Below are 22,422 nucleotides of genomic sequence, written 5' to 3' on the forward strand. Positions count from 1 at the left end.
AATGAACAATTAGCACATGCCTCATCTGCACTTACTTCACTACCGCAGGTAAAGAATGGGCCAAGCCCAGAGGTACCGTGTATCTTCCTGAAATAACATGAGCAATTTCTTACTTTTTCTTGATCTGGAGAAAAACTTGATGCCCCCAGGAGAGGTAGACGGATTAGAATTGGGGGAGGACTCTTTGGAGGAGGACCTGAAGATCCCACTGAAGCTCATTCGGCGTGGGGAGCGTGGGGGAGACTCCTGGTAGGGGAAGGGGAACACTGTTTTGGGTGACCCAGGGCTATGTTTGGATCTCACAGGGGCAGAAACGGGGCTGGATGGTCGGTTCTGAAGCCCTTTTGAGAAAAGGCCTTTTGAGGGACTTCCGGCAGAGTAGCTTTCTTCCACCTAAGGAAGAGATAAAAAGGAAAAAAAAAGAAAATCACCATTAATTCAGGTCAGCTTGAGCAATCAGGATCTCTGAACTTGTTTTAACACAGTCAACTCCTGTTTATTTGGGTGGTGGATTAGCCAGACCTCATCTTCCCCAGCACCTGCCTCCACTGACAGGCAAATGCATGTGTGCCACCTCTCCGGGCTTCATGCTGCCCCTGGTTCTTAAAGATGCCCTGAGTTTCACAAAAAAATTACAACATGTGTGCCTATATTTTATCATTACATATATAAAGCAGGATTTTCTTTACTGCTTTTATTTGCCACACATCTCTCTTCCTTCCCTGGACAACTGAAAGATGACTGGCAATGAATTTATTTAAAGCAAGGAAATACAGCACCCCAAAGTCTTCCTCCTGAATTTAAGCACCTATCTGCAGTACTTACATCTCCATTGCACAACATGACACAGCACAGCGCACAAGTTCCCAAGCACCTGAGAGGCTTCTACAATGCTGGCCACAGCCACAACTGTAGGATTGCAACTCCAGTCCCCAAAATAGAGGAACCATTTTAGAGTGATGACATTCCTGCTAATTACCCTGTCCCCAAGCTTGGGTATGACCTTTCTAACAGCTGTATCTCTTTTGGGACCTGTGCTGGCTTTCCAGCTAGCCTGAATATCTATGTACAACACAGCACTGCAGTGTGTGGGCTCGCACAGCGAGGGGCAATAAAAATCCAGAAAAACAAACAAAAAGAAAAAGGAGCAAAGATTACATTCTCCCCACATACAATTAACAGAAGCTGACCCAAAACCTCTGTGGGATTTGTCTGTGCCTGGGTTATACATAGAGTCTGTTTCCTTCTGGATGCACAAAGTACTTCTGTGGGTATGAGGCTGTTTTTTTAGCTGGGGGTGTTTCTTATGAATGAAGGGCTCTGTTCCTGGCAAAAGGCAGCGTTGGGTTTTAGGTCTCCAGGGGATGCATAAGCAAAGGCCACGATGTATGTGCCCATGGGCACAGTGTGCCACTGAGTTTCCAGCCCTTTGCATGCCTGCTCCTCTCTTCCCAGTCACATAACATGAAACAGGAGGTACAGAGCAGACAGCAACTTCTACCTGTGAAGATGCCACCTGACATGTGTCAGTCTAGTTATGTATGGGCATTGTTGCCATGGGAGTCACCGTAGGGAAAAACAGCATCTTTTATTAGGATGATTTAGACAAACGAGGAGATGAAAGAAAGCCTCATATGTATGTATGACCCTCCTTTGGGTCAGTGAAGGGCTTGTATATATGAATCCAGATAAAAATGGTCAGCTGAGTTTAAAACACATATACAATTAACTTCCTTTCAAAATAATGTTTAGCCACAGCTCCAAAACACTTGTAGAAATATGTACAAGCAGCACAATAGCCAAATAGCTGCTCCCTCCGTAAGACAGGATCCCACTTGTAATCTTTTCTGTCTCTTGCACGTGCACTTTGGACCAGGTCCTCTTTTCACTTGGGACGGGACGGAACTGGAATGGGTTCTGCTCTGTGGGAATTGTAGAAGGGCCTGCACATAGCATGGTCCCTCATTTGGGAAAGTTTCTAAGCTAAAAGGCAAGTGACATTTGGTCTGGGAGATGGACACAAATAGCATGGGTCACTAGGAGAGGCACAGAGATGTGCCAGCACAGCCCTCGACAGCTGATGAATTCTGCTCTGTGCTCCTCTGCACAGCACGGAGATGTCTGGGAAGAGACACAGCAGTTTTTCACACCTGCACACTTATTTTTGACAGCATGGACAAAAATATCTCAAAAATATACCTGCCCTTTTGCAGATGAATTAGTTGCCATCAAAGGGACATTTTTGGAAAAGATAAATCAATTTGAACTGAAGTAATGGGTACCAAAAGCAGCAACAGAATCTTGACAACATCCATAAGAGAAGAAAAAAAGTAGTGTTTCATGCTTAATGCAGTGGCCTGAGCCTCAGGTTTGCCTCCCATGGATTCTGTGTGCAATCTTGAAAACTCATATTACACATCTATTTCACCATGAGGACCGTATCTCCTTTATTCCTACTCAAAGTCCTCTGGCACACAGATGGTCTCCTGGTGAGTATTTATCAAGAATAACAGAGTACAATCCCTCAACTGAGACCTTGAATAATAACCACACTATAAGTAAATTAATAAACAAATTGCGCTTTTGTCATGGGTAAAATAGTCCCAAAGTGATAGCCTTTTCAAAAAAACTCATTAACTTTACTCAAATATTATCTGTAAATCATCTGAGACTACTTTTATGTTGCTCTGTTCACAACTATACAGTCCAGGAAACAATCAAGTAGTGCAACGGCACCTCCTTTTGCATTGCAATTTAAAACTGTCTGTGGCCAAATATACTGCCTGAAAGTGGAGAGTAAGAACATTTTCAAGTTCACTTTAACCATAATACAAATCTGCCACCACTATTGTAATTTAAGACTGCTTCCAGGACAGTAATTTCATTATAATTTTTCCTAAAGTGACGAACCATGACATTTGTAAAGCTAAGAGAAGGCCATCATTCTGGTGCTACCCTTAATATGTCATGTGATCTTTTCTGCATGATTGCTTGGTTATAACAACACATCGATAGGAGACACTTTTAAAAGACTAACATGTCTTCACATGCTGAAGCAATTCTAGTAATGTAAAATGTAAAGCAACAATTTGTCAAAAACATCAGTATTCCCTTGTATGCGCAAGTCAAACACAAAAGCAAATTGTTCTCAAATTCTGAGCAGAAGCAGTGGGATGTTTTTATTTATTGCAATCACAACCAGTTGCTTTCTCTCCATCACGCCAGGCAGATGAATAAGCTAATTGTCTGAGCACCAGGGGCACGCTGCTAAATACACATGTGCATGCTCCTAAATTAAAGGAAATTACTTCATCGAATTCTTCCCCAGCCGCTCCATGTGTTAATTACACAGAGGTTACACCTACCATCAAAGCAGATAAATACCTGTGATTTTGCTTTGGGAATTACAACAGGATTGCCTTCTTAGAAGATTATTTGAGGTTAACAGATTGTGAGTCTTAAAAGATGATTACGTGCTTCTGTGAGTAAAATCAGCAGCAACAACAGTTATCACAGCATATACAAAAGTCACAAGGCAATTTTAATTTTCATGCTTCAGCTGGGAATGTGGAAGAATCTCTGCTGTGGAATAAACCCCACCATCCTACGCAGACTCGGTGTGACAACTCTGGCAGTGGTGCTAGAGGCAGGTTACACAGCTAGATGGATCATCAGCCTGTTCTTCATGTTTTTTGGACTCACCGAAGCTATGACAGGCAGGTGGGCACAAAACTCCCACATGTGCTGTGGAAAGATAACTGTTCCTCCAGCTGAGCTGTAGCAGCAAAAGTATTGCACCCTAGTTTCTCACATTAATCACCCTTGTACATCAGTTTGTGCTGGTCCAGGAAAAGCAGTAAAGTGAGAACGGGAAGAAATATGAAAGACACCTAATAAATGCACATTGTGATATGGTCTGTTTGACCCTGACTGGGTAATTGGCCTTTGGGAGATAAGGAATCCAAACACACAATGCAAGTACAATACAAATCAGTGCACAAATAAGGTCTAATCAAACAAACTGAAAAATTCCTCTAAGTATGAAGAGTATCACCTAATTAAAAAACCAAACAAACAACAAAAAAATGTTCCCTGTGTTGCCTTTGTGCAGAGCATATACAGAATCTTTAAACTCTGTGCCTAACCTTGGACTCCTTAAACCTTACAATGAAGGGAGAGAAGGAAGAGAAATGTCAGCTCCTGACTGTATGTCTGCAGAGAAGAGTGCAGTGGGTAAGGCTAAATCAGCAGCTCAGTAATACTACCAGTGCAAACCTATCCCCAGCCTACAGCAATGTGCTCCCTGGTGAGGTTAAGCAACCAAGCAGAGTCCCCTGATACATCAGACGGGCTGTTTCTAGCAACTGTTTCCGCTTGTTCAAGGCTAAACTAGTTACCTTACATCACACTGAGTAAATATATCCTAAAATGCTGTAAGAGACTATCAATTTTCATGCTTTGGAGCATAAAAGGATCCTCAGCTGGGCTGATCCAGGGAGAGACTTTGCTCTGTTGTATACACCAAATGATTTTAGGCAGGTTTCTAAAATACATCCAGAACTAGCCACTTGAAAAATAAAGCAACAAAACAAGACATATCTTACAGTGCTTGGCACCTAGTAGACTTGGCATCTAGTAGATCAAATTTTTTGAATGAAATGTAAAGTGATAGTGTGGCACCTGCCCCAAGCATGGCAGCTCTGGAAGATTTCAACACAAGAAATGGCATCCTGAAAGCTGTCCCTGTCATTTCACCTGGATGAGGGAATCTTTCTCTCTTCCTCATTTTTTATTTCTTTCTCCTAGCTATGCACGTTAATGGCTCAGAGTCATCCTGTGATGCACCAGCAGACCCATAACTTCATTTTCAACAGACAAACTCCTAGATGACAAATTCCCAACGTAAACTACTACCAGCCCCAGACCACCCCATACCAGTGAATGAAACAGCTGGACAGAGGCTCAAACCGTTGAGCAGTTGTCCATCACACTTCCCTGATCACTTACCATCTGATGAGGATTTAGTCTCTGCCATAAGAACTCCTCAGGTGCTGCCTCGGCTTGGAGAGAGCACAAGACAGGAACAGTCCCAGGTTGCATGTGGCCACCCTGCTCTAGTGGGTGCAAGAGTTTGGCTCTGCAACAGGACTGTGCCCAAGCCCTTCATCTCTGGGCCAAAAGTACACACCCTGACCTCTTTTACTTACTGCTCCTGTTGACAAATCCCAAGTGAACAACCTTGTTCAGGAGTGTTGTTAAGAATTTATCCATCCTGAAGGTCATCCAGGTCTTCCTGTATAAGGTCCTTCTCTATGATGAAAAAACCACCTCTCTTAGCATCATCAACAAAGTTGGTTAGTATGCTTCTGGTTTTCATCTCAGCCTTACTAGCAAAGACCAGTCCCAGGACTGAGCTTGGGGAAACCCCACCAGTTCTGTCCCTCCACCCAACAGTCATTCTTTCAATACCACTCTGCCAACTTTCCCCTCATCTTTTTCTTACCTGACTCTCAATTCTTCATCTTCTTTTACTAGAAACATTAAAGTGCATTACATTTAATCACTACCATATGATAATCCCCAACGCAATGTGCTAAGAGACCAAACTATTCATACTTCACCACAAACTAGTCTCTTGTCCTCCACACACCAACCATTTCAGTCCTGTCTCTTCTCACTCATGGGCAGAAATTTTCCCAACATTGTTGTTTTCTTTCCTATGCTTTGTATTGAAAATTTGATCCCTCCATTTTACCAAATAAAGTCCTCTCTAAGAAGCCATTTCTGCTCCCAGTCTAGAATTTAAGGACCACTTAACTGTAGGGAAGTATCCTGCCAAAGCAACGTGCCCAGAAAAATGAACGAGCTCTGCTGAGAAGGCCCTAACTTACGCAGAGGCAGAGTCTGTGTTGGAGCCAGGGAAACCCAGGCACTGCCCATGTCCCTGACACAGCACCTCTTCACAGCCCTCTCCTCTGCTCCTCTGCCAGGGTACTCCAGGAACAGGTCCTTTCTTGAGCACACAGCCTTCCACACAGGATGCCCACCCCGAAAAATCTCTGGCTCTTGTTCAGTTTCTGGTGAATTTAGATTAATTTTTCAGAGCAGGCTAAAAAAATAATCTGTCTGAAATGTGAATGGGCTCAAGCTAAACAGCCTTTCAAAATGCTTCTGAATTTAAGTGAAAGTTACTAAATGCTCCTGAGCACCGTTCCTTTTTTTTTCTCCAATTCCAAACATTTAGGACATTTATGGACCATTTGAGTTCTGTTTGCTTTTACAACAGTGAGTTATTTGACCTTTATTTTGCCTCTTCATTTAAAATTTTTTTTGAAAGGCGAGCGACAGAAAAGGACTCCCCCCCCTCCCACCATCCTTGACAGGGACAATAAACACAATTAGAGACGATACACCAGATAGATGTCTGTACTTGTTTCCTGCCCTTCCACTGAATCTCAATAAAAAAGGCCTTTGATAAAGTTAATTGGATGATTCTCTCATTCTGCTGGAACAAAAGAGCTCACAGAAACACAAGAGCTGACTTCATTAGACTGAAAGGTAATGAAGGACTTACTCTCCCAGGCACCATGTGGTCACATTCACCACCACTAGTTCCCTTGGTTCTGCATGAGCAGTAACAATTGAGATGACAACGTATTTTACGGGATCAGAGATGTCACTTCCCAAAACTAAAGTACAATGACACTTTCCCAAATTAAAATACAATGGGATGCAGCTGGCTGCTCTGGCAGGCTGAGAGAGCTCTGCATTGCTGTGCAGACGGCTGGGGTAAGGTTTCCAGCAGCAAGCGGGGCTGCTCAAAGGCAGAAGCAGGCTTGAGGAAAGGTGAAAGCAGGGCTGGCTCCCCATCCACTTCCTAACCCTTAACTGCATTTATTTTAAAGCAATGGGTGGGAAGGAGTGATGCACATGACAGTGTAGTGGCTGTCCTACATGCCCTTGCCCTTAGGCTCACTGCATCCACTGCAGGTGCCTCATGCCAAGGCTGCAGCACCATCCACAACACGATCCCCATCCTCACTACTCATAAAGAAATGGATAAAAAAAAGACTGGGAAAAAAGAAATCAAAAGGACATTTATTATCTAGTGAACGGGGGGCTAAAAATGGCTTTTTTTTTTGTTTCTCCTCCCTGTTCCAGGGGCTGCTCATGCAGTTCCCATGAGTCACTGGACAAAACAAAAACAATGCTGGGACCAGGAGCAGGGCAAAACACTCCTCAGTGTCCTTCAATATTGGAGTCACTCCTCAGATGTTGTCCAATCTTAGTTCATCAACACTTTCTTGCATCACCGATAGCAGAACTGTGAGTCAGTGCCAAATTCAGTCATAACAAAACCTCTACTTTTCACCCTATTCCTTTGTTCGTACATCCAAAAACCAAACTAATCCTTTTACCACCACATCACATTCAGAATACATGTACAGCTGATAACCTATAGCTATTCTCAAAGTCTAATCAAGGCTTTGTGCCAGATGTCCCAAACACTAAAGTCTGCATTATTTGCTCCTAGGTGTAACCAATCACAGTTTGACCAAATTGAGATGAGCTCTTTGTTTGCAAAATGTGTTTTAAGCGATTCAGGTCATTCTGCATTGGAGACGTTCCTGCTCAGAATTTACCACGCTTTCCCCTTATTTTTGTATGAACTACAAATTGTATCAGTAATGAGTCTGTATTTGTTTCAATAAAGTATGGTATGGTATAGCAACAGAATGTTTTGTCTGCCTAGAAACAAAAATTTCCACTGATGAGTCTCAATTTATTTTATCAGCCAGGTTTTGATTCATTTAATAGGCTCCGTGTTTATCCAGTATCATTACAGTTTCTTAAATCAAAATATCTTGTGCTACTTTTTAATATATATGACACCAACACTATGACTTTTTCCAACCAGATTGATAATTCATTTAAAACCTCACATTTGTTCAATAAGAACTGCTTATCATTAATTCCAATCCAACTGAGTCTATTATAATAGCATCATTAACTATCCAATATTAGATGTCATTGTTTTGCCCACGACTAATGTTAGACTGACAAACCTGTAAATTATGCTAATTGCAAACATTGTAAATATTAGCACAGTAATTGCTTTTTTTTGCAGTCTTTTGGAATTTAATCTCTGCTCCAATATTTATTCAAAATCAGGACTAGTCAGAGAAAGCTCTGTCATTTCATTTAAGGGTGTTTTATGAGAGTTGTTTGGATTTCATTTTAAGATGTTTAGCTTTAGCATCTTCCGCTTTAAATACACTTAAGTCATTAAGAGGACAGAGTCACCATCGTCATCTAAGATAAACACTTCACCAACTTTTTCCCCATGTAGAGAAAATAATTTTTAATGTACATTTCTTTTCCAAGCTTTCTTCTATATTTTAATGAAAATTCAATTATATCCACAAATGAATGGATCAATATTATTCTTCAAACTTCTTTTCTTCCTCCTCCTCCCTTCTCCATCTATAACTTGCCAGCTGCCTCCCCACGGATAATTTTCTTCCTGTGCCATTCTCTTCTCTCTAATCATTCACAATCCTGGGCTTTCAGCTGAAAGCAATGGCTATCGGTTTCCTATAATTTCCACACCTTATCCTTTAACCTTTAACATTTAAAATGAAAGATCTATAAACATTCAAGGTGTTAAGACCTCTAAAATTGATAGAGCCATTTGAGTGCAGAGGGGTACTCATGCCTGACCGCTGCCCTGCCACACTGTACCAGAATTATTTTCTGAATGATGCTCCACATCACTCATGATTTTCCAGGCCTCCAAACTGCCCCTCCTCCACTGTCTTTTTCCAGAGTAAGGAAATCAAGTAAATCTAATTGCTTCTGAGCTCCCGGTTGTCCTGGTCTATACTGCTTTAATGATCCTCTAAGGTTCCTCTGCAACAAGGATTCAAGCCACTTGTGGAGAGTCCTAGCTTTGGGACAATCAGAAATACCAGTTGTTTTAGACAAAGCTACCAGCACAAGCATTAAGGCATTTTGTCAGGCAATAAGAAGGGCCAGAATACCTGCCACAGGCACAAGAGCTACCTTCCTCTGTCACACCACACCAAAAACTTCTACACAAGAGTCCTCACAGTATTATATTCTCCATCTTCAACAGAGGAAGGTGAAAACTACCCCTGTGATCTTTCTGTCATCGGTCATAAAAAGAAAGAAGAATACATCATTTATAATAGTAACCATGTTAATGAGAAGTGATTAAGGCTAAACTTCAGGAAATGTGTGTCACCCTCCCAATGCTGCCAAAAAAATCCTATGTATGTGAACCTGAACAAATAATTCTGCACATGATTTTCCTAGCTGTGTAATGAGGATTGTTGTCACAGGATAATGATTGAGAGACACTTGCATTATAAAGTGCTGAGGATCTCTGTGAAAAATGTTAATTCAGTTTCTAAAAGCCTTTCACAAAGAACGGAAGAATTAAACTAATGGCAGGTTGGAACGATGGGTTGTGAACTAGTCTTCTCTACCTTGATCTGTAGCCCAGCAACAGAAAAGTTAAGTGCAGAAAGAGAGACAACCCTGATCAATTGCCTGTCTCCAGCATGACTGATGAATGGAAAGGCCACACCACTGATGAAATACTGACTTTTGATACACAAAAGTTACACACCATACTGTGATTTCAAACTGGAACAAAGGATCTCATCTCATTTGAAAGTGAAGAGTAACTTGGGGACTTCTTTATGCAGCACCAGTAGGGACTGGCAAACTTTTAGTTAGAATTAAATAAATACTGCAGTCTGATGCTACTCATCGTTCACTAGGGGCAAAGATCCCATCCTTCACATTGAGGAAAATGGTATGTAGGATATGATGGATTTTATTAGATTTGTTTCTTATCAGAAGTTGGGCACTGCCAGCTCATTTCTTATCACTTTGTTGCGTGTTTTGAACAAAGCTCCAAGTACAATGTTAGAAAAAGCTCAGGGTCTTATACACACAATCAAAAAGGTCAGTTAAAAACGCGATTTCAGATGTTGAGCCCCAGTTGCATGGTTATTTCAAAGTTAATTGCACTTCCATAAGCAGAACTTGAGCCAAGTCAGGCAAAAACCAGCATTTGCTACAGCTGCAAAAAGGGGCAACTACTGAAATGTTCTTCCAGTTCTCCTAAGACAAGTACCCATCAAAAGAGATCCCAAGACCAGTAAGAAGAAAAACGGGGAATTCATAAATGGGAAAGTGCAAGTCATTAAATGATACCATGTCATACTACACATGAGTGAGATTAGCTTTGATATTTTTTTTTTCCTTATGACTGACATTCATGCAGCTTTCTCACCTCTCTTTGGGAAAAGGAGGTGATAAATGGAAAAATCAAGTTTCAGCTAGAAACCCCTGCCTTCTTCCAGCATGATAACCCTTTCCAAAAACATAAACGCTGTTCACTTTATTCAAACCCTTCAAACAAGCACCTTTTGGTAACACTGTATATTTTAGCTTCCCTGGCATCTACAAGAGCTCCTCTGCGTCAGTGACTCCTACATCAGTCTTAAAAGGTCCAATGCAGAAAAGAACAAGGCCATTGTTATAAACATATTCAATTGCTGATGGATTGCAGAAATTTTTTAAACAACTGTCCTTTGCTGAGAGGTGCAAAGGAAGAGAAACTCATGCTGTCAACAGAGCTAAGTTATTGTTCTAGATGCAGATTAGCTTCACTAAGGAGATATTTACTGCTTCACCTGCCTTGAACTGTAACTGCAGACTCTTTGACAAATGGCTTATAGCAGGTTTAATCTTCATGGAGGTCCATAGCCTTGTAAATACTGTGACAAGTCAAACTGGTCTGCTGTGTAGCTGTAGATCACCTTTTGGGGTTATCTGCTGTTCAGAGGAGTACCTGTCTTCACCAAGCCCATTACTTGGCTGGTAGGAGGCTTACATTTAGCAGACCAGCTTGTACTTCAACACTTTGTGAAAATGATGAGGCCAGGACCTGAAGATGACAGATCCCACCCACAATTTTTATTGCTTTGGAGACTGTAGGCGCTGTATAACCATCCCCAATGTGAATGTGCTCACCTGATCATTTTAAAGCAAGCAAACTCTGTGAAGGTATTGCTTTAATTTAATAGCAGGCCATCAGAAAGACAAATCATAGCAATGCCTCCAGAAGGATAACCTTGAGTTAATCCCACATCAAGGAAGAACCTTTCCACCTTGTTTACAGGAAGACCCTATCGTTATGACTTCAGCAAATGAAGGCAGCTCATTTTGCCAGTGCCAAGGACATATAGCTCAAGGACACCAAACAGTTAAAACCTCCACATCCAGAGAGCAACCATCAGGAGACAATTCCAAGAAAACATACCAACAGCCACAGACACCTATTTGGGCACTGTATTTCTGTTGCAACACCACAAATTTTGTTAGCTAACTATATTCCTGAGAATACAGTTACACAATATCACTTCATTGAATTACAGCAGTGCCACATGCATTTGCAATATTTAAAACAATACCACCACAGGCTAGTATCATTTACAGGTTATACTGCACACTCATGGTAAGTTCTGCAAAAGCCACTATATTTGCCTTATTGCATCACTCTCAACAGGTTAATGGTACAGCAGGAAAGATTAAAACCCCAGGCTTTTTTAAGCCTAATAAACTGTGTTTACCACCAAGGGATTCAACCACTACAGCGAAGGTGAAGCTTTGGAAATATCCTACCTTGCGAGAAGCATTTTTGTCTGTGCTCTCCACGTCACCGTCCAAGAATGGCATGGCAAATGAGCTGAGATCCTGTCAGGACAGAGAAGAAAAATTGGTGTCCAATATTAATGTCTTCTCCCTTCCATCAGAGCATCCCATGATTGTAGCCTGCGGTTTTATTTCCAAAGTGCCCACTACTTTACCCATAGCAATTGCTGGTAAGCAATAACATGAGCTCTGATCGTTTCCCTTGGCTGAGAAACCAATTGCAGATGTAAGTAATAAATGAATAGGGAGCCCTTAGCAGTGCTTGCACATCACCATGAAAAAGCACCTGCGCAGCCAAAGTCAAAATTCTTGTGCTAAAACTTTCAAGGGGAGGTACCGAAATCCCACATAAAAAAACATAGGAAATTACAGTTTAAATACAGCCACTTGCTCAGCAAATGGCTTATCTTGCCTTTATATAATCTTAGTATAAACAGTATTTATGGGAATAAACAAAACCTGAAAGAGAATATGTCAATGTTCTGAAAAATATGTAACATATATAACAAAGAAGGAGAAAACAAAGACATGGTACTTGGGGAGGAAATAACCAATTCACTTGCACAAATGAGAGAGAAGCACCCAATTCTGTGTGACTAAAGACAATAAAGTCATAAGAAAAGCACACATGCTCATCTTTAACTAACAAAAACAAACTGCAATTATATTGTACTTCCTGCCGTCTGTTCTGTTTATGCTACTTAATGTTCCAACCATGGGGCTTTTAGAGCTCCTTTCTACATGCATAAGGAAATTATGTTAGTGTCAAGTTTAGCATCTGTTTGATCAGAAAAGTAGATAATGAGTAATTCTATGACCGAAAGCATAGAGTTGCTTAATGCTGTGTGCCGAAGAACTGAGTCTTGGAACCCAAATCTGGATCTAAATGTCAGGAATAGCTACCCAGCACAGAACCTCCCAGATGCAAGGCATCACCTTTTCCATGTAATGATTCAGTGTTTCTCTACCACCACATCTGCATCCCATTTAAAATAGTTCAAAACATAAACAAACAGCAATTTCACATAAACCTAATTTGAGATTAAATATAGTTTAATTAAAAATTAGCACCGGCCGGGAAGTCTGCAAGGCTTGCTTGCCTTCAGAATTCAAAGCAGCCACAGGTCTAATCACTTCACATTGTGTAATCATACTAAATCCAAAATATGCTCAAAAATGTGTAACTTAGGCATAATCCTTACAAGTGTTTTAAAATATTCTGGTTACATAACGAACAACAAAAATAAGGAACAAAATATTGAATTACTGGAACTGAAGCACATGGGAGTAATTTATGCCAAGTTGGAAAGGAAAAAAAAAAAAAAAAGCAGCAGCAGCCAAGCTTGGCCAAGCTGGCCCCAAATCATTAGGCCACAAACCAAAATATTCATGACAAATTAGTATGCTCCCGGCTCTATCTATGCAAATTCAATGGGAACCATCTACAAAGGCCAGAACAACAAAGCACCAACCTAACTATATAACGGCACCCTCATCGCCATGCTGTGATGTCTGTGTTTCACATCAACTTCATTTGCAAATAAAAATGTAAGGAAACATCTCAAAACCAAAAGAAGAGGCCAATTGTTTGGTTCAGATTTTCACTGTTATCAAGATTTGACAGAGGCTGAACCAGGCACTGCAGGATCTTAAAAGCTTCTGTATTAATTTGCTTATTCTTGTAATTAGTTAAGATCAAAATTATTTATGTGCTCCCTATAAAAATTGTTTATTTATAAATAGCATTTATAATAATATTGTATAGAATTTATATAAATAATTTATATTTTATAATAATGTGTATCTACTCATTTTTAAATTATTATTAGTAATTACAATTATTCCTACTTCATAGGTTACTGCAGCATTTAAGTGAAGAATCTCTGTGAAAAAGTTTAAGAGCCTAATGGAAAGTAACACAAAAATATATCTCCTCATGTTTACTTTAATTTAGCCAAAGGATTTACCAACATTTTCCACTACCCATCCTCAGTAGTGCAGAAGCTGGAATCTAATGTGTGCTAAGTCACTTTCCATGGAATAAATCAATGAAATAACCTCTTTTAGCTCCACATATTAGCATCCCTATATTACTACTACTTTTAATCCACAGGGAGAAAAACCTGCTATTTAGGAAGGCCAGAGCTTAAATGGAAGAAACTGGATTTAAGGGGACACATATCTAGTAATCAGAGTTGAAAAAGCTGTTTCAGAATATCTGGAACAGCTAGGAACAAAACCATAACTTTTTTTTTTTGAGCAAAAACCTTCTGCCCAAAACATGTACATATTAATTTCTAAAGTCTAAAAGTATCGTGAAACCCAGCTGATGACTAGTCTAACTTGTAACTCTCAGATACCACACAGACATGTTAACTTAATCTGTCTTTACACACAGAACAGGAGGTCTCTATCTGTAAGCAGAAATAACTGGACCTATACCTCTCTGGACAGCATGAGACTTTCTCTGTTAATACAGTGCTGGAGAAGATTTCAAACAGGATAATTGTACTTTTAGTCCTGTGTAATTGTAGCTGCTACCTAACAATTTTTTCACCTTTCACTTCTTCACAGGATTCTATATGTGAAGGCATCAATTTACAGAAGGAAAAAATATGTATATCAAATGTCAGGCTGCAAATACTGCTCTCAATTCCAACCTGCTGGTTAAGCAAGGAAGTATTAGATGCTTAGTTTCTCCTTGCGTCTATCTCTGCAGAATACAGACTAGATACATTTATTTCTTGTGTTCCTCTTCACACAGACTTGTGACACAATGCATTTGATGATACAGCAACTCTCTAAAAAACAACAAAATAAAAACTGCTCCAAAAGTGTTGCAAAACACCACAGTACTCTCGACAGGCCAATGGCACAGCCCTAGCCCTTATCACATATCCGACTGATCTTATGCCAACAGATACACAGTGATGGCTCGCTCTGGCATTAACCTAGGATTGAAACTTTTCTTAGCTTTCTTGCTCTCCAGCTGTGCTTTACTGCACTTGGAATATGGACCTTGGAAAATCACATGGTTCTAAAGAGATATTTTAAAAACTTCCATCAAAGATGCACAGTGACATCTTGGTATGAGGAAGAGTCCTTCTCATTTGAGACTGCAGAGCCCTGGCCGAAGAATTAATGGCATCTTTCCCTGTATCCATCAGCCCTGCATTATATCCTCAGATAGACAACTTCTGTACAGACCACAGTCTGTGATCATCCCTGTGAGGAACAAAAGCCAGAGATTGCAGCTCCTGGTGCTGCTAACCTGGAATTAAGAGTATGAGAAGTCTGTTTTGAAAAGTTTTGTTAGCTTTCCTGCCATGCTCCTGTTCCTCAGTCAGTCCTTCACGTCGCTCAGCACTGTCTGATAGCCAGACATCACTCCTGCCATCCCCAATTACAAAAAAATGACCTCTTGAACAGTTTAGATTTACTTCACAGCCACAAAGCAGCTTCAGATTTATTTGGTTTTTAACCCACTTTTATTTACAAGAGGTTGTCATGGCAGCTTCTGTTACATTCACTGAAAGATACAGCCCCAGGGATATCAAAGCTTTTTCTGGAAGACAGCAGAGCTGTGACACAGCAGAGCCACATCTCGGTGCTCCTGCTACCAGCCAGGCTCCCTTCTGGGGAGGGCAATCTTCCACAACATCTAATCACTAGGTGATTTTCCAGGTCTTTTCTTATTGGTAGCACAGGGGGTTAACAGATCTAAAAAAGCAACGAAATTGACTTTATTGTTTTTAAAAGGCTTGTCTACTACTTTAGTTTTTGCAGGGTATAAGTCAGGATAATTCTGTCTGCAAGAATATTTACCTTCTCTACCACTTTCCCTACTTCCTCTGGGGGGAAAACAGATAAAGAATCATAGAATGAATAATAGACTGGTTTGGGTTGGAAGGGACCTCCAAGACCATATAGTCCCAACCCCCCCTGCCATGGGCAGGGACACCTTCCACTAGCCCAGGTTGCTCAAAGCCCCGTCCAACCTGGCCTTGAACACTGCCAGGGAGGGGGCAGCCACAGCCCCTCTGGGCAACCTGAGTATCTGGAAGGCTACAGATTCTTCACACTAGTTTCTCCTCCAAAGGTGAGACTAACTCTAAGAGGATTCTTGTCTGGATTATCCCTACACCTAAAGGGTGATCCTTCCTAATTGCAGCTCTTTTTCCTTTGGCAGCCTTTACATATCAGAATACTTGGGATTATGTGAGAAGAAGGAAGAATAAAATTTTTGTTCTTTGACATCCTGGGAAAGCAAAGAACCTTTTCTCAGAACTGTTTTGGAGAATATGAAAGAAAACCACATTTTAGGATACAGAAAGAAAATATACTGGCTGGCATAGCATAGCCAAATAGCAACAGGAGCAAGATCTGGTTAGCCAAGCCATTTTTCACGTTTTCCATCAATTTTTCAGTGTTCCTTTTCTTACTGGGGAGGATTCCTGCCAAAAGGCTTGCCCAGACATGCTGGTCTGGACATTTATGCAGTTGGAGACCTTGGTGTCAGAAGAGGGCTTCCAGCAATTCTGCTGAAAAGGCTGCAAGTTTAAGCAACAGACCACTAAAGCCTTGGATCCAGTAAACAACACAGAATAAACAGGACTCTTTTTTCATTATTGCTTTGTTTCAAGGCTACTTTGGCAGCCAGACTGATAAAGCTTCTCTTCAATGGCTGAAACCAAGGAGGTAGTAAGGCAAACTGGGGCATGCTGTGACTGACAGGTCAGAGAACAATTTCCAAGGTACTTTGGGTGGAAGTAGGACCTTTTTATGGCTCCACTCAATAGTGGTCCAAAATTTCAGGGCTGGGTATCAAAAGAATATTTAACAAACAGCTGCCTGCTGCCATCTTTTGCAACCACCCCTTCAAACACAAGGCATGGCCATGAACAACATGGTCAAGTGAAATCTGTGCCCATGGTGGTGGGTCTATACCCCATGAACATGGTCAGCATTTTGGCCATGTTTCAGAGGTGATTCAGGTCAGAATAGCTTCATGCTAGCCCCATGGCCCATCTCTGATGGAAGGCTGGGCTCCTCTGCTATAAGCAACTTCAGAGCCCTAGTGTATGTAGCATCACACAGTCCTGACTACTGATGGTGTCACCTGTGAGACATTATTTTTTTGCTTCACTAAGTTCTATATATGTGCTAGGACTGCACCAATTTTAAGGATGTGAAATGCCTGCCAGACATTACAGTTTCTTTTTACAACATAACTCAAGCAGGAGGTGACACTTTACTAAGACAGCTTTTCAATATGGGGAGACAGCTCCTTTAATAAAATAAACAAAGAAAACAAGATACAGACAAATTAAGAGCCCTTATCTCACAAAAAAATGCTAAAAGCTGCACTCCCAGCATCACACCTTAACAGGGCTCACAGGGTCTCCTTCTCTGCTAATGTTACTGAGCTATGAGCACTTCAACTATCCTACCAAGGACAAAGAAAGTCAGGATTTTTATTAACATTAGCTGTGAACAGTTTCTTTCATCTCAGTCTGCACAGCAGCAGATTTTTTTTAGATCAACCTTGGATTCGTACCTATTACAAGCCTATGTAAAACTCTGAATAGCAAATATGCTACATATGCTAATAGCCTGTGAGTAGAATCCACAGTTTGAACTCTGTGGAATAGAGGGCATAGCTTGGTAGCTCTGATTGAACAGAAAATTTTATTTTTTTGAGAACAATCCTATCTAGAAGCCTTTGGGGATTTGTATCAAATCACTCAGTTACTGCACAAGGAAAGATTCAAAACTGACATACACAGGAATTTCTGTCCTTTTGTTTTTGTTGTTTTGATATACTAGTAATAGTATAGTATAATAAGACTTGCTACATTGCTTTATTCTTTTAGGAGTAGGTTGCTCTTTGCTTTGCTTTTCTCCCTCCCCCATGCCATCTAGACTGCAGCATGTGTTTTGGAGACAGATATGTAAGTCGTACTGTGAGACTGAGGATGCTGGTGACTAAGTCTTGGTATGACTCAATGGGAGTGGGCAGTAACAGATGTACAAAGCTGGATAGATTTGTGCAAGCCAGCTTTGTACTTCACAAGGCTATTCAAATTTATTTGTTTGCTATTACTTTTAAGGCTATTTGTCTTAAAAAAGAACAATTGACTGAATCTGGAGAGTTTGAGATGGTAGAAATGAGATATAAAGACTCGATTTTGTCCACAGCATGAAGATGCCAGAGGCACCCGGGTAACTGTGCAGGACCAGCTGTGCACACTTCAATGTCAAAGTGGATACAGCATCAGATCTGAAATAACAGAGGGTAAATCACTCTAAATGATGTGCCTGGAAGAAATGGGAAATATTGAGTCCCAAAGAGGCATAATCTAAACAGTTAGGGAGTAATGACTGGCTGAAATCTAACCCAGATCTTGGTATGTGAAAATCCCCATCTATCCAGTGATTATTCAATGTCCTATATCAAAAAACTTTGCATAAGAAAACCAGCCTACATGTAATTTAAAGGTCTTTCTTTCAGCTGCAACAAGAAACAGGCAGAGTACTAAAGAGCAACTGAAGCCATTTCTCACCAGTTCTCACCCATGGGTCACCCGGCTTGAATTGCCATCACTGGTCAAAAAGAGCTGCTAAAGCTAAGAATTTCAAGGGGAAGGGGATAAAGAGAGCCATGAAACCAGTAAGTCCTTGATATTTCCCTGAAAACAGCTGTATTCCAAGCTGTTCTTCCCAAGTTACCCTGGTCATGAGATACCAGCAACCTCCAGCACACCCTTCTTAATTTCTAAACCTCCTGACTGATCCTGACAGGCATTAATCTCCAGCAGTGTACAGCAACATCACCTTTTTTCTTCTGAGGCTGTAGACAAGGTTCATCAACAAAAACTGCCAAGAGAGTGTGGATTCATTTTTGTTCTGTTCTCAGTCTCAGACTTAAATCACTAGAACACATTCCTACACTGTTCACGGAAAAAATGAAATTTTCTTTCAAGCCTCACGCTCTCCTGCCAGGAAACACCACCGTATCTTCTTGGTGATTCAGCCTTTGCAGATGAGCCGAGCACAGATAGCCTGGGGTGGAATGCAATCAGTTCTGCCTGGTGCCCCATAATGTTTATAATGTCCAGATTGCTCAAGGCTGTATGGAAATGCTGTGATGAGGTGGAGAGGCACTGCTCTCCACCTCATCAGTAAATCCCAGACCATCATTAGGGGCTCTCTGACAAAGCCTGAATACGATCCCCATGCACACGACAGCCTGGTTTGTCAGCTCCTTCACACCATGAACCACACAGCACGGTGACTGGCAGCATGTTTATTACAACGGCAGATGGACAACCTAGCAAACGTGTAAATAACAAAATGTCATTAAAAAAAAAAAAAAAGAGAGAGAAAGTGAGAGAACAGCAAAGAAAGCAAGTCAGAGAGGAAAACAAAATTCTCAGTATTCCATGTGACACCACGATCCACACACAAACTCATTATTAAGTGCTATTCCCGGGTGCTCAGCTGAAGACAACTTTTCTCTGAGTGAGACATTTTCTCCGAGAAGCACCCAAAGTTAAGAGACACAAGGTGAAAGCAGAAGATAATGTACCTCAGACCTGGAATATGTGGTCAGATGAGTGATGAGAATTAAGAAACAACAAAGACACACGACTACAGGGAAGGACTGCAGGAGACCCTTCAGATAGCACATACTCAGTGCCAACAGACTTGCTTTCCAATACTTATATGGTTGTCTTACATAAACAAGACACAGGATCCCAATGTATCTGCAGAGAAAAGCACACATTTGCTATAAAACATAACTTCAGCCACAGTGAAACAGCAAAACTGCAGGAAACAAAAGATGATTTTGCCATAATGTAATGAAAACGAGATGCTGCAGCATGGGGGCAATGTGAAAGGGATTCAAAGCAAGGATCATCATGAGGCTTTCTAAATAATTTCTACAATTCAGCTACTTTAAAAGTCACTCTGTTTTGCATTTTTTTCTCTACTCTCTATAGGCCAAATCTCTCCAAAAACCATTTCCTCAAGGAAGAGTAAAACAAAACAAAATCGTAACTGAAAACCTCCAGCTGATAGCCTTATCTGAGAAGGACTTGCAGGGTTCTCCCTTGCATTTATATGACTCAAGAACATGACATTTACACCAGGCAGATAACCTCTGCCATAAATACTTGAACTGGAACTATTTTTCCCACTTCACTGCATTTAGGAAGACAGCTGCCTGTTGTCTCCTCTTTACATTCTTGTCAGTTAATAACCATGAATAATCTTAACAGTTGGAAGAAAGCTTATAGCTGGAAGGCCAGGCAAGTGAGACACCTGATCTGATCAAGCAGTCCCTCAACTATAAAAGAAAGAAAGAAAAAAATCAGAAGCAAAGATTAAATCAGGCAAGGAAAGGAAGAACAGGATGGCTCTGTGCTTGGTGTGCTGAAGACCTGAATGGGAGGTTAAAGGGGACAACACATGGAGTCCACGATGAGAGAAGATTCCCCTCCTGATGCTTTTCTGCCACATTTTCCTACATCACTCTGCAGCTGCAGAGAGCAATTTCATGTCTACGAAGTTTACAGTCACTTTGCCATAGCTTTTCTTACAGTTTTAGCACCACATGAAAAAAGAGACCAATATATACAATATGCTTTATTTCATAGGCTAAACCTTCTTTTTTCTTTTCCCAAAAGAATGGATGTCTTTGTTCTTCACCCTCTGAACTCCTTATTGAAATGTGCATTTTGTTGAAGCTGGCAACATAAAAAGCCCTCAAAGACAGAAGAAAGCTCAAATTCTCAAAGATAATCTAGAAAACATTAGCACATTCTTAGTATAGTACTGTGCCCTAAATCCAGATTGCGTGTCCTTCAGGTCCCATCCTTGGCTTTGAGCTGAGATGCTGAGATTTTGTACCATTATTATTTTTCCCAGCTAGCAGTGCAATGCAATACTAATAAATTACATTACATTTTTTCATCCTGTGGGAATCCAGACTGCTTTACAAACTGAATATCCAGTCCAGAATTGCTTCATGGATGGACGTAAGTGATGAGACTTTCATTGCCTGCTCTGGCTTTCTGGTTTACCTCTAGGAAGGCATCAAGGACAGGATACCTGTCACCTAACTTCAGACATCTAAAACACTAGTCATCTACTCCACACTTTTTGTCTAGCCTAGAGAGCTGGGAAAAACCAGCATCTCCAATGGGCAATTTGTTCCTATTACCCTGGTATGGGAGTGGCTGGACAACTTGCTTAAACTTTGGATGATTCAACATAGGATAAATAAACCCTGTCTCTTACCTCTCCTTCTTTACTGCCTATAAAATGGGAACAAAATACCTTATTTTCCTTTTTTAACTCTATTCAGAGACCAAGCTGCCCAGACAAGGGATTGCGTCTTACTACGGGCACGTCTACATGGCAATTGCAAGTGTGGTTTACACCAGCTCACTTTCACCCAGCTCCACACAGCACTGATGAAAGTGTAGCCATGACAACACATGGGTTAGTGTAGGCTGCAAAATCCCTGCGGGAGGCTGAGTAAATACTCTGGCAATTTAGCTCACTTTGAGCATCTCACTCCTGCCGTTGTACAGCTGTCAGGACTCAGCTGGGCTAATTTAAACCCAGCTTCAATCACATCTTTGCTGGCAGTCTAGACACACTATAGGCATCCATACAATAGGTAGCACAATGAGGTCCTAAGCTCTGTTGGCATTTCTAAGTGTTACTAAGATGTACATTTTCTTTACACAGCTTTGGCTGCTGTGTAGAAAACAGGGTCAACTCTTTGACAGGGTGAGCACCCATTGGAGTGAAAAATGAAGGAGCCACTGTGTCCAATTGAAACAACCAGAATTTAAATTTTAATAAAACAAGCCAGCTATACAACCTCTGAGAAAAGATGTTTGTTAAGAGAATTGTCATGATCTAATGGAAATGTCCAAAGGATAGTATATCTCACACTTCCAAGCCCCCTCACACCAAGCCCTGACCACTGGTTAAGGCTGTCTCATGGGATGTGCTTCAAAAAACACCACAGTTTTGCTTGGAAAAAGGTGTTAGAAGACACCAATGACCATCTCTGGAAGAAAGATGGATAAAATATTTACGCATCTGGAAAATCTTGTGAACAACTAAACAAATGGAAGAACACAACGAAGGGATTACTCACACTCACTTGAAATAGCCAACACTGAAAATGAGTTTTTGCACTGGGTCCATTATTTGGAAATAATCCTCATATGGAAAGGGAAGGACAGAAATAACACACGCTGAGGTTTTTTTTTTCTAATTACTGTACATGCAATGCTAAAATTTTAAGGCAGATATTTCTCCAAATAAACTGCAGGCTTCTTTCAAGGGCTATGGCTTTTGTTGGTACCATTGGTATAATTTTTTCCAGAAATTGTTCCTAGTTTATATCCAGTGCAGGGAAAAAACCCTTAAAAATAAGCCATGTTCACTTCTGGCTCCTTTAGTAAGAGTCTTCTTATTTTAACCATCTTATTCTTCATGTGCCTATTTAAGCATCACGATGACAGTGGACCTATCTGAACATGCTGTGGAGAAAAGACAAGTGAACACACATTTAAGTAAATCCAACTGAAAACTTAAGCTAGATATCTACATATATATGTTGCCAAAAGCAACTTCTGCCCTATGCAATGG

The 22,422-nt window shown here is 40.8% G+C and overlaps 1 protein-coding gene across 1 annotated transcript in view; it reads right to left on the minus strand.

Annotated features, from left to right (window-relative positions):
* PRKAG2 (protein kinase AMP-activated non-catalytic subunit gamma 2) overlaps window positions 1–22,422 on the minus strand; it is a 221,645-nt gene that overhangs the window by 142,409 nt on the left and 56,814 nt on the right. Inside the window, exons 2-3 of the mRNA XM_074899883.1 lie at window positions 11,719–11,790; window positions 114–393 (exon numbers count right to left, since the gene is read on the minus strand). Coding sequence (XP_074755984.1) covers window positions 114–393; window positions 11,719–11,790 — 352 coding nt within the window. The remainder of the gene's footprint in view (window positions 1–113; window positions 394–11,718; window positions 11,791–22,422) is intronic.

The sequence above is a fragment of the Athene noctua genome, chromosome 2 (genome assembly GCF_965140245.1).
Source record: "Athene noctua chromosome 2, bAthNoc1.hap1.1, whole genome shotgun sequence".
Classification (NCBI taxonomy): Eukaryota; Metazoa; Chordata; class Aves; order Strigiformes; family Strigidae; genus Athene; species Athene noctua.